Source organism: Pituophis catenifer, unplaced genomic scaffold, assembly GCF_029215685.1.
Source record: "Pituophis catenifer annectens isolate HBS135680 unplaced genomic scaffold, rPitCat1.0.hap2 SCAF_1, whole genome shotgun sequence".
Taxonomy (NCBI): domain Eukaryota; kingdom Metazoa; phylum Chordata; class Lepidosauria; order Squamata; family Colubridae; genus Pituophis; species Pituophis catenifer.
The window spans coordinates 43,686,832-43,700,513 of record NW_027256881.1 but is presented as its reverse complement, the minus strand read 5'-3'; the positions used below and the strand labels follow the sequence as shown (position 1 = coordinate 43,700,513).

General features: G+C 36.1%; 1 protein-coding gene across 1 annotated transcript in view; it reads left to right on the top strand.

The window, feature by feature from the left end:
- The window catches only part of MTA3 (metastasis associated 1 family member 3), a 131,813-nt gene extending 118,437 nt beyond the window's left edge, over positions 1 to 13,376 (top strand). The window contains exon 19 of the mRNA XM_070948489.1: positions 13,226 to 13,376. Within this exon, the coding sequence (XP_070804590.1) occupies positions 13,226 to 13,376 (151 nt within the window). The remainder of the gene's footprint in view (positions 1 to 13,225) is intronic.
- Positions 13,377 to 13,682: the final 306 nt, after the last annotated feature.

Sequence of the window (13,682 nt, the reverse complement as noted above, 5' to 3'; positions counted from 1 at the left end):
CTATTCCAACTTAACTATACACAACAAAAACACAGATAATGAACCATTCTTTGCTATAATATTTGAAGCTTTGTTTTTATTTTTGTTTGTTTGTTCCTGTTTCTGTCAGGCTATAGGCCAAACCGGGCAACTAGTTGAAAAGAATAATAAAACTAAAGATTGAATGATAACTTCAAACCAGAATAAAGCCGTATAATTACATAATTATGGATCACATCAAAATTAAGAAGTTTAGAGACAAAACCAGGAAAATATCTATTTTAAACATTTTGCATTCAAAACTGAAATATAAAGTTCCTATTTAACCATCGTTCTCCATTAATTGGTTTCCAATCAGCTTCACTTGTTTATCATAAATTCTCCAGAAATATATGTTTAAAAGCTGTAACATTAGAAAGTGCTACATAAGTAGCCATAATTCTAAACATTTCCTTGATCAAATTAAAGCTTCATATTTGTATTTTTAAGTTTTTAAAGATTCACTTTTTATATTGCAGATGCTGTTCTCTTAATTAAAAGATCATTCTCCCTGGCTAGTCACTCTGTGAATTAAAAAAAAAATAGTAAAAATATAAGGGCAGGCTAGGATTATGCAAGGCAGGGAGCTATTAATGAAGAAGAAAAAGCTCACTATGAACTTCCTCCATTCCTCTAAATACAGAACTTGTTTGTTCAGACAATTCAATTGTTATATCTAGTCTGGTACAGAAGTTAATTGGCACTTTTGTGTGTATTTATCTCTTTGATTATTGCCATATATATTAAATATTAAATATTTATTAAATTTATATGCCGCCCCTCTCCGGAGACTCAGGGCGGCTCACAATACATTTTTAAAAAAAACCATTCTAAAAACATTTAAAAGATTAAAAACATTGAAAACCTTAGAATGCATTCACACTATTCATGGCCAGATCTCACCAGATCGCAAAGCGAGATCAACGGCCCCAGGCCTGCCGGAAAAGCCAGGTCTTCACAGCTTTTCGGAAGGCCAGTAGGGTGGGGATGGTCCGGACCTCAGGAGGTAACTGGTTCCAGAGAGCTGGGGCAGCCACAGAGAAGGGCGTCCCCCGCGGGCCCACCAGCCGACATTGTTTAGCTGATGGGACCTGGAGGAGACCAACTCTGTGGGATCTTACCAGTCGCTGGGAGCTATGCGGTAGAAGGCGGCCTCGAAGATTAAATTATCTTTAATACCACAACCTAGTCTTATATAAAACAGAAAGAGACCCTAAGAAGAATCAGCATTTAATGGCCACAGTCTTGACTGATAAATTTCTCCTGCAAATCTATGACTATAGACCTCTTTATATATTTAGAACTTTGTATTATATCAATAATACATTAAGTTACTTATTGACATTAGGCAGTAAGTAACCTATTGACATTTATTTGCAACTATAGTTCAGGGAAAGCAATCTATACTTAGAAAATTGGACTTGGAAGCAATCTATACTTGGAAAATTGGACATGGGGTGTTTGAACACTAAATAGTACTTTGCAGTGTGATTATTTCATATATTGGCTGTCAGACATTCAATATCATATAACAATGTTATATGGTACTGAATGTTATTTATAACAATGTAATTAATAAATCAAGTTATTCATGAATTAATTATTATAAACCTATGTTAGAATATGGTGGCTTGCAGTTGGGGTATGACTAGAAACTGCACACTCCCCTGAAGAAGTGGTTTTTAAGAATTAAGTTCTGCATCTGAAGTGCATTGTTTTACAGCCATTTATTAATTTCTATATATTTGTAAGGACTTCAAGATACCATCAATATATTTATTTATTTAATATGTCTCAATTTGCAACAAAAAGCTTTGTATTAGTTTTTTTGTCCTCATATGAAAGAATTGTAATATAGACTCATTTTTAGCATGGGCCTCAGGAGCTTTGGGACAACATGAATTGGACTTTACTTGTGGTGAGAAAGATTCACTAATAAGGGTCTCATAGGTTGCCCACTAATGCCCACTGTCACAATGACAGTGATAATGAAATGATAATGATAATTTCTCACCTATGAGGATGGAAGTTTTTAAGAAGAGATTGGACAGCCATTTGTCTGAAATGGTATAGGGTTTCCTGCCTAAGCGGGAAGACTTTCAGTTCTGTTATTCTGTTCTATTTGTATTACTGTGGAAAAGAAAGGACCTCATTTTTCATTTTTGACTCATAAATTCCATATTAGACTTAAATAAGAGTCTCTTCATGATATAACACAAAGACTGGATTATACACATTAATTTTAACCAAATCTGGTTCAATTAAATGAGTTAGAAAATGAATAAGAGGAAAACCTCCAAATTTCTCTGCTTCTATAAGAATTTTTTTAAGAGTGTGGAAATTAAAAAATACTCTTGAAAACACACACACACACACACACACACACACACAAAGAATGAAAAAAAAAAGATAACCCTGACAGCGGGAAGCTAAAAACAAATTCAAGTGAGAGCTGAAGTAAAAATTAAGAGTGGCTTTGTCTGCTATACAACAATCCTGTTTGTTGTGGCTACCTTTGTGTTATATTGGGGTTATGTTACTAGCAAACATAACAGCATATAAAAGATAGATTTTCTACTGTAATATTTATTCGCGTACATCTGCCTCACTGACTTTGGCCTGTTGGATACCAAAAGCCATGCATAATTTACACGTTATGTATTACTTCATGAAGCAATAATGCAATATCCATCTTTATCCCACAAACATGATTAAAAGCCAAAATAAGGCCTCCCCAAAATTCTATACAAAAAGAGAACAAAATTGCAGGTGTGATATGAAAGTACGTTTGGTGGAAATCCCATTTCCTTCAAGTATTACCTTCTCAGAACAAACATGGAGAGAGATAGGATAAAAATTGCAATATTATTTCAAAAATAAAATAGATTATAAAGAAATTCACATAAGAGCTTGGCTGTAAGTAATAGGTACAGTGGTGAGCTGCTGCCGGTTCGTACCGGTTTGGGCAAATCGGTAGTTCTGACTATCAGCTGGCCCTATCTACCCCCCCACCCCCCATCCTGTCCTATATTTCCTACTTTCTGGCTCACCTGATTCATGTGGCATAGCTGATTTCCATGCCTCCACTGTTCTACTCACCGGGGCTACCTTAGAGGTAAGCAGATGAGCTTCAAATGGCTGTATTTTAATGCTGCGTGGAAGTGCGTTAGCGTGCACGCAAAGCGTGCATTAGGTCCACGCGTGCTCACAGAACCGGTTGTTAAACCAGTTGCAGCCCACCACTGAATAGGTACATTTAAAAAAACTGTCTCTGTATTATGATACTACTTTTTGGGAATTATACAATACATTTGAAGGGCTGTCTGAAGAGCTTGAAGAGTCCAGCTGATTGGACTCCAAGTTCAATAGTCCGTGTCCACTTCTCACACATTCTGAAAATCCCCTAAAGAATGCCAAGTTGCTATTCCTGTACATTCCTGAAGTTTCAATCATGTTAGCCTGCTTATAATTTTATACATCTCTTTATGAGAAGCATCCCAAATTTATATCCATATATGCCTAAAGAAATTTATCTCTCCTTTTCGCTCCATTATATTCAAATTAGGATTTGCTTACATTCTCCTCACACGGGTTTCTAAGTCTTGAAAAACTAACTGTTCCTTGCATTCATCACTTTCCAGGACTTTAGTGAAAAGGTATCCATCATCCCACCATTAATTCTGATTAATGTTTAAGGGCATTCAAAATTTATGTGTGTTTTTTGAAGAGCAGAAGTATGGATTGATAATGTATGAAAGCTGAGCAAATGCAGAAACAAAACAGTAGCTCATTCAACTCTGTTAAGTGAACATTGTTAAGAACAAGCTGAACATTCTATTGACTGTTGTTTTTAATGATGTAAGATCATTAAATTACAAAATAGGGTACAAATATGTGAAATAAAATATTTTCCAAGTTTGGAGATATTTCTCTCTTTAGGAATTTTTTTTTTTTTACATCACTTGAATGTACTCTCTGGTTTGGTAGATCTTTTAAGCTGCTGTGTTCAGCAAGTTCCTTCAGATCTGAGCCCATCATATATTAAATCAGGAGGACTGCTAAGATTCTGAACTTTATCAAGGGGACAGAACTCAATCCATGAATTCTTCTAGAGTCTTCATGTGTTCATAAGAAAATGCTTGAAGACAGCTACAGTCACATGTACTATTAGATGCATTATTCTTAATATTTTTTCAGTTTTAATCAACTTTATGGACACAATTAGCACAGTACTGTATACATCCAATGGTTATTTCAGTAGACTTTCCTTCAATGGGCCAATAAAAATATGCCTAGAACAACTTTTGAATGACTCAATGCTTGTTTCATTTCAGTGCGGAAGCAGTTAGAAATCTTCTCACGGTAAGTGTCAACTCTATTGTGAACATATTCAGTATAGCGCCAGCATGATCTTCCATTTAATATAAGTCTGCTGATCATACCTTTTAATGTTAGTAAGAGTGGCCACAATGATATCACATTAGAGAAACACTTAATATAAAATAGCTTTTGTTCTTAAAAATAGCTTTTGTCTCCAAATTATTGCCTTCTCTACTTTCTACTCTTTATTGTTCTACCTTTATGTACAACATTTGATCCCCACTACTTGCAAAGGATTCTTTTAAAGAATCCTTTGAAGTATTACTTAATCTTGCTGTAGTTATTCTTGAACTACCCACTTTGCGGGGGTGGAAGGGATATTGCTATCATTTCAGTAGCAAATGAGATTCATCTGCATTTGATATTATGAAGTTTGCAGTATTTTCCTCATCCATAGATCAGAATTTTATAATCTACAGCCCTAAACTAACTATTCTGGAAATAAATCCTACTCAGTTCAGTGAAACTTGTATTTCTGAAAAGAAACCTATATAGAATTGCATATCAAGATCCCAACTCTCAGTTTCATTAGTCTTCAGCAGTGCAGACAGTGAAAGAAAATATTGTATCGCATTAACATTATTTCAAATTCATTAGTATTTGTTAAATAATGCCTTTGAAAACACACTGTGTATTGCTCTGTGAGTGCACATCCAGATGACTATATTTGTGTGAGTGTCTCTCAAGAACCAGAAATATCCAGAATTATTCAGTAAGACAACCAGAGCTACAACTTGTGCATACAAAAAGTTCCAATGTTTTTCCTCCTCAAAAAGGAGCGTTCAAATTGGAAATGTCATTCAGATTTTGGAGAGAAAAATTCAGAATTAAGGTGAAAAGATAGCCTTTTCTTTCCTTGAGTGCCCATCTGCACAGCCCTGCTTCACTAAGAAGCTTTAGAGTGTGTAAGCATGCAACTTACTGTTACTGCACTTTCAAATCTATCTACCATAAACATTTCCCCTGATTAAGTGAACATACAGTACTTCTAGTGACATTGATTAAAATTGTAGCACTTCCTTTCTTAAAATGCTTAACAATCTTCTATATATGGGCTGATTCATTTAGTTATTTCACCATGAAAGATACTGGAGGAATCTGTATTATCCTGATAGTGAACTGTGTCTTTAGTCTGAAAGATTCAAATATTTAGTCTGGTTAGAAAACAATCAGATAATTTCATTTATTTATATCCTCAGTGCTTGTACTGCTTCAAAACATCAATCTTTTAAAAGGAATATTTGGGAAAAAACACATTCTTTTTAAGGTTTTAAAATCATGCCAGTAATTTTGTGGAAGCATTGGGTTTTGTGAACCTAGTTGTTATGCAGTCAGGCAATATTTGCAGTGCCAAAAACAAAGGCAAAACACACATGTACACAAAGCTGTAATAAAGTACCAAGAAACTAGATGATAAACTGTGTCAGAGTGAACCTAAAAAATTAGGCATTAAATCTCAAGTGAAATTTGGCACGTACAATAACGGAGGAAGGGACCCTTTATATATTAACTGAAGTCCTCCAAGATGTTTCACATGAACATTTGCAGTTGCAATTTCTGAAAAAAGAAATTAGAGAGTAATGAAGAATGCCTCCTTTGAGTCATGTTCAATTCTAGATGATTTCAGGGAAGTGTACATGCAATTTTCTTGGCAACAATTCAGAAGGGATTTGCCACTGCCGTCTTCCTGGATATTTTCAGACTTCCTGATCTAACCTGGAGCCCAAAGATTCTCTTGTATTTTTCAGATCAAATTTTAAACAGTTCCAAGTCTGCCTAGCAAGAATTTCCTCCATTCTCTTTATAATTTTATTCTGCAAAATGTTTTTAGAATGTTATCTTTTTTCTGTGCAGAAGATAGCTCTGATAGTTAAAAATAAGTCTGAAATAATAAAGCAAAGAGGGAAGTATGCTTTTCTCAATACCCTCCATACAGGTATCCCTAAATCCCTAAATGATTCTTCAAGCTTTTTTTCTTAATCATTCTATGCTATTATTCAAGGGCAATATATAGTATTTCACTAATCCATGAAAGTAAAAAGAAAGGAGTGGAAGAAACAGTGCATTCACTTATATGGTTATTGTATTTCTGGATTTTCTATGGAGTGCCTGCCCTAAGATTCCTGGGAAAGCTACTTTATTCATGATATATCTTTGCATAATAAATAATCTTTAAATACTTAAGAGTTTTTGGATCATTGTCTAGAAAACATAGTGTTCTTCCATGTCATAAAGATTCACAATATAAAGCATTGTGGGGGTGGAAAAAATATTTAAAAGGGTTGACAAGCTTATTAGGTTCATCATTCACTGAAACCCTCATCCTCTTCCTTGTTCACCTTTGTCCTGCAATTCCCACAGATCCATTGAGACTAATAAGTAACAAGAAATAAGCTCAGCACTTCACTGGCTTATGTCCTTTGGCCTTTGATTCAGTTTCACACTGGAATAAATTGACCAATATAATAAACTAGTATTTATGAAAAAAAGTCAGGTAAATGCTTTAAATTTGATTCTTGGTTCTAAAAAGACTGCAGCACCTCTTCTATTTTTGTCTCCTAGGTTCTAGCTTAGTGCCTTAACTACTATACCAAACTGGCTATATCTCTTTTACAGCTCTCTGGATTTCAGAATTGAATTTGAATACAAATTGTCCTGCAGAGCCAACTAGTCTAAAAATTAATTGTGTATGGGGCATTTACAGGTTGTATATGTGGTTTTGTGTATCAAATAGTCATGATGGTGATCATGGCCACATATAGAGAGTAAAGAGGATTATCTTGCCAGAGAAAGGGAAGATCCATTATAAAAACAACCAAAAGGAAACATAACTCGAATCTAAAGCTTTATACAGATTGCTTTAATTCATAGTAGAGATCTCTGTTTAGCTGCAGCTTCAGATAGAGTGGGCCAAAGGAATTAAGGCAGGAGTGAAATCCAGCAGGTTCTAACAGGTTCTAGAGAACCGGTAGCAGAAATTTTGAGGAGTTTGGAGAATCGGCAAATACCACCTCTGGCTGGCCCCAGAATGGGGTGGGAATTGGGATTTTGCAGTATTCTCCCCCTGGAGTGAGGTGAGAATGGAGATTTTGCAATATCCTTCCCCTGCCATGCCCACCAAGCCTCACCACGCCCACCAAGCCACGGCAACAGAACCGGTAGGGAAAAAATTTGGATCTCACCCCTGAATTAAGGTGTATATTTCATTACAGCAGTTGAGGAACCAGGGAGCCAATTGAGAAAGGATAGAGTCCTATAGAGGAGCAGGGCATTTTTAAACTTCAGAAGTTGTAGAGACTCTAAGAAGTTCAGAGACTCAAATGATACATGATCAAATATGAAGGATAAGATAAAGGCATAAGGAATAGAATTATGTGCAAAGCTGAGTCAAACTTTTGGCATAGACTTTTCCTTCAGCATTTGGAAAAGATTAAAATACAATACAGACACATTTATGCTAAAAAAAATGCACATTCCTTTTTTTGACTCCCTCTCCCCTGCTTTAAAAAAAAATTGCCATATTTATTTATTTAATTAATTTATATACCACTAGAACTATTTCCAAAGAAAGAGTGGTCAGTTTTTAAAGTGTTATTTTTTAAGACAGACAGCAATTTTCCAATATTCTTCTAGATTTGTTGAAGATCGTCAAAGAGAGAAAAATATTCCCGAATAATAATGAAGTGACTGTTCATCTATTTATATCAGCTTATTGCGATGCTTAAAATGATGGCCATGGAGCTAGTCTCCTGTGTGCTTGCTTGCTCTTGAATATCATAAATTGCAAACTATTCAGGTTGTCAACCATAATAATATCACAATGGCCCGAAGGAATTTGCTTTTGTATTCCTATTCCTTCCATGCTAAAATCATGTTTACACCACTCTGCAAGAATGAAACAGTATCAAGAATTTATGGGACAGCGTGAAATCTGTGCCTAGCAACATCTCTTAGATTGTCCCAGATTTCAAGCTGCTTTTCAGATTTACAGGTAGAATAATGGTCCCTGGAGTTCAGAATGTCATTCAGTGTTAAACAGAAGATTCTAGCAGCAAACTAATGAACTGTTTACTTCTTAAAATTTCACAGGATCTAAAGTTGGGCAAGTCCATCAATCAATCTGGGACCCTTAGCTTGTCATCTCCAAATAGGTTTGACAAAAATTCCCTGGGGAGCCATTGCCAAGCATAATGTATAAGACTGAGGTAAATGGACCAGAAGATGGTTCAGATTCCTACAGCATGTTTTCTAGTCATTTCTAGGGTGCATAAAGAGCATTGTGTCTGTTTTGAGGCCTCAGTCCAGAGCTGCAAAAACAGCTTGATCAAATTGAGTCACTTCGGTGGTAGTCCAATCCATTCTGATGCTTGGATTGGCAGTTTATTATGCTTACTTGGAGAAATGTCTCACCTTTACTATTATCCTGACTATTGATTTCTCCCTTCCTCCATCTTGATGCCTGATTATATGCATGGGTCTATAGTTAATAATATCTGAAAAAGAAAGGATAAGCATGGTAACCGTGATAGGAAAAGAACAGCTAAAATGAACATCACGATTCACGCCAGGCTAACACTCTAACATTTCAAGCCAAAAAAGAAAAATATGGCAGTTGGCAAAATTGTGTTTTGCTATCTTTTGTTAAGAATTTGTATTTGAAATGTATGAATGTCTTCATAAATGGGATAAACTGTAAAACCTATTTCATTCTTCAGTACAAGGTGTTTGGGATTTTAAACATGACAATATGTGAGAAAAGCAAAGCTGATAATTATTCTCGCTAGTTTTTGGTTCATTTATTCATAGGGTTTATGTGTTGTTCTAATCCAAAAGGATTCTGAGGGATTACACTGCTCTCTTGCAGTAAGAAAGTTAACAATACAAATGAACTAGCATAACAATGTAGTTACAATTGCTCTTGCAAATCCTTTGGGATCGGAGGAACAACCAAGCACCAAGGAAAAACCTATGATCAGGGCACATTACCCATAGCAGCATCACTCCTAGTGCTCCTTTAAAAATCCAGATTTATTAGTTTTACAGCCCTCTCTAAGTGGTTTATAGGGTCAGTATATTGTCCCCAATAATTTGGGTTCTCATTTTACTGACCTCGGAAGGATGGAAGGCTAAGAATTCCATGGCACATATAATATAATGAGAACCCATATTGTTGGGGGCAATATGCTGACTCTGTAAACTGCTTAGAGAGGGCTGTAAAGCACTGTAAAGCAGTATATAAGTCTAAGTGCTATTGCTATAAGGGAGACAACTAAGGCAATAGTGATGTGCATGGATAGTGGTTCCATGTACTAAGTAGTTCGAAAGATTTACTATTTATTTGTTAGATTTCTTTGCCACTCATCTCGCCTCAGGCAACTTTTTTATTATGACACCCTCTTTTCCTAGACTAGCATTCTGTCTTTTAATACTAAAGCACATATGCTTTACATGTCCAAGCACATGAACTTGTCTTTCGATACACAAAGCAGCATGGTCTCCCAGTACATGGATCTCTGAAAAGTATCTAATTAAATCAGGGGTGAAATCCAGCAGGTTCTGACATGTTCTGGAGAACCGGTAGCGGAAATTTTGAGTAGTTCAGAGAACCAATAGCGGAAATTTTGAGTAGCTTGGAGAACCGGCAAATACCGCCTCTGGCTGGTCCCAGAGTGGGGTGAGAATGGGGATTTTGCAGTATCCTTCCCCTGGAGTGGGGTGGGAATGGAGATTTTGCAGTATCCATCCCCTGCCATGCCCACCAAACCATGCCCATCAAGCCACACCATGCCCATCAAGCCACGCCCACAGAACCGGTAATAAAAAAATTGAATTTCACCACTGAATTAAATTCATGAGAATCTGGCAGTCCCTGTCCTCTGCTCTATACACTTCAGGAATTCTCAAAATAACAAGAAGGGGCAACATGTAATCCCCCCTATTCAAAAATGGCTTCTCATAAGAGCACCAAATAATATGTTTTATTCTTAACAGTATTGAATTAATGGCCACTGTAAATTTTAAAAAAGGATAAAGAAACAGGAAATTGAAGTTCCAAGATTGGAGACATGTGCTGTCCCCAATTATTGCCTTTTTGATAAAAATATATTTCAAAGAGAAAATGAGCTAGACTCCTTATCTTCCTTCTTCCTTCTTTCATTCTTCTTTCATTCAAAACTATAACAATACTTTGTCAAGCTGTCTAATCACAAACAGCATGTTGAATATAAGTAGGGCATCCTACCGTCCCATAGATAATCATCTTCTGTTAATGAAAATCAAATTTAAAGAGCTCAAAAGCATATGTGTGCAGGGATGTCTATACTGTTTGGTCAAAAAAGTCACAACAGTACCACAACAGTGTGATTTAAACTGTGTGACATGTCCAAAAATGGGCAAAATATTAATTGTACCATCATGGTGCTTGCAAGCATACTCACCCACATATTTCACAGCCTTGATAGATCACACTTACATTGAACCAAATCACCATTTAGAGTCGACTAAAAGCACCTTAGTGTCCATAGCAATGCAGCATTTTCTGAATAATTTCTATAATACTTTTATGATGGCTCAATTCCTATCTGGCTTCCAAGCTGCCTTATTAACCATAATGAACAAACTGAATAAGGGCACAACAACGACTATATCAAGAAAATAGGCTGGCTGCAGGAGGGCAATTTTTTATCTGGCTCAGTTATGTTCAAATATTACTGAAAATACTTCCTCGGAATGCATGAAATGATGCATGCTTGTGACAGAATTCCTGGTGACAGTATCAAGCTTGTAAGTATACTCTCCTCTCCTCTCCTCTCCTCTCCTCTCCTCTCCTCTCCTCTCCTCTCCTCTCCGAATTCCCTAGCAGCTCCTAGGAAAGAAGTGAAGAGAAAATAATAGAGCATAATATTACGGAGAAAATGTAAGGTCTACTGGTCTCCCACAAGACCATATTCCAGCGTATGTAAGGAGCCTGAATAATGTCTGAATTGCAGGTGTGGTTCAGGCACTATGCAGGCAGCTATTTCTGTATAAAAGAAGTGTCTGGTCCCTCCTGCAGCCAAAGCATTGCCAGAGTTTAGGATGTAGTTCACTACAGCATCTGACAGGGAATAGGAACCTGGCAAACACCTGCCCCTGATCACTTTATCAATGAGATTGTGAATGAGGGATTGAATATCAATTTGTACAGTGAGACTCAGATCAGGAAAACACTGAAAGTTAGAAAAGCTAAGTTTAGTAAATGCTGAGAAGGATGGAGGCTGCATCATGTGGACTTGAACTTTAGAAATGATGAGGCAGATATCTTCATGTTGTAGTTAGTAAAATATATTGAATGGGTCGTGTAAGTGGTCCACTAAAAGCTTTATTTACCAAAATTTTATTTAGCAACTTCAATCAATTAAACCATGAATCAGGTTATATACAGAAAGTATTAATGTTCCACCTCGCTATTTTTTGTGGCTTAAATAGGAAGACTTGACTATAATATGCACAATCTTATGCAGCAGGCTGAACACAGAATACTCCCATGGTATTTCCTCATCACAATGATGGCACTGTTTGAACAACATACTTAACTCAAATCATATCTTCTTACTGGTAAGGTTGGTGGAGTATAATTGCATTAATTGGATAAAGAGCTGCCATCTGGGAGATGCATAATTCCTGCTCATATCTATTATGACCTTTCATGGCATTCAAGGAGTCTGGGCACCAGGAGGATAACAGCAAGTCTCGGTTGTATCTCTAGCTTCTTCCTCGATGGCTAGATGAACATTACAGTGACTGGAAAGTATGTTCTCTGTTGCCAGCCCTTGCCATTGAGTTCTGTAGTGAAGTAATGTGTTTTTTTCAGCATCTCTGTATTTCCATATCTCTGTACCTTTTTCTTAAAGGACTGTCTGAGCTAGACAGCTCAGGTACCTCAGTGAGGTAAACTGCCTCACAGTTGACTGGGATTTATTCTTCGTTTGACAAAGCTTCTTTTTGCTATTTTAAATTATTTATCTTTTTAATTATTGGTTGTGTTTTTACTTTTTTAATTTTAGCCACCCAGAGTCATGTATGTGAGATTGGTGGTAACATCAATTTATTAAATAAAATAATAATTAACTTGGAAAGAATTAACGGTCCCAGTTAAAGTTAATACCATCTCCATGGCTGTCTGCATTTTGGTTTACTTAACATACTAGTTCCAGAATTTGACACAATAACTTATTGTACCAATCCAACCAGATGTGCATATAATGGCAGAATTTGTACTTCTTTCTGAACAAAAGTACATTTTGGTTTTGCCTGAAGTGTGAAAATTGCCAGTGTTAAATTGTTTAACAAACTATGGCTAAAACTATCAATGGTATAGATTGATGATGAATTCATTCATAGGGGAGTCTTCTAAAAATTATGTCAAATTTTAAACAAATGAGTTCAACTGTAATTTTATGTGGTGGTCTATTTGAAATTGGGCAAAAGTAATGGATATTTTCTCAAATTTTGAGATATTAATATGCAATTAAACAATTAGATCACCAATTTTAGTTTTTTAAAATGTATTTTATATCCAAAAAGGTGTGGGTTAGGCATTGATTTGAGACTGTATCATATTTACTGTTTTGTAAAAATTGAGATATTTAAAACATGTCACATTATTTATACAAGGATTTCAACTTTTTTCTTCCAAAATGATTCCTCAAAAAGTTATTTCCTTTATAATGTTTTCTCTGACCCTTCCATCAATTATTAACATTCCTCTTACAGACATAAGGACAATGCAATTATTCTTAAATAAATGACTTATCCCTCCTTTTGTCTATTTTCTTTTTCCCTACAGAAAACGTCGTAAGCAGTTTACGCGATCACAGCTGAAAAGAGCTTGTAGAATGCCGTGCACTTTAATTCTGAGGAAGGCAAAGTCCCTTATGACTCACAAAGAGACTCAAGAGAATTTGAGCAGTCATTCACAGATGAAGACACAACAGTGAAACTTCCTCTTTTGTGGTTATTTTAAAAAGCTCCGCCATCCAACCCCTCCCCCCCCCACTCCTCCATAATGAAACAATTTTGGAAGCTGGGCAGAAGCCTGTTGTTTTCCGGGCAAGTCTGGGGCTTATTTTACTAAGGAAGAAAACTCAGATTGGAGTCTTGTCCTAAATGCAAAAACAACTTTGCGATCAAGCAAACAAGGATATTGAATGATTTACCTAAATGTCTCTTCAGTGCGCTAATAATTGCAGCCTCTTTTCATTGCTGAAGAAACAGAAAATGCCTTTTTTTCAGGCAGATTCAGA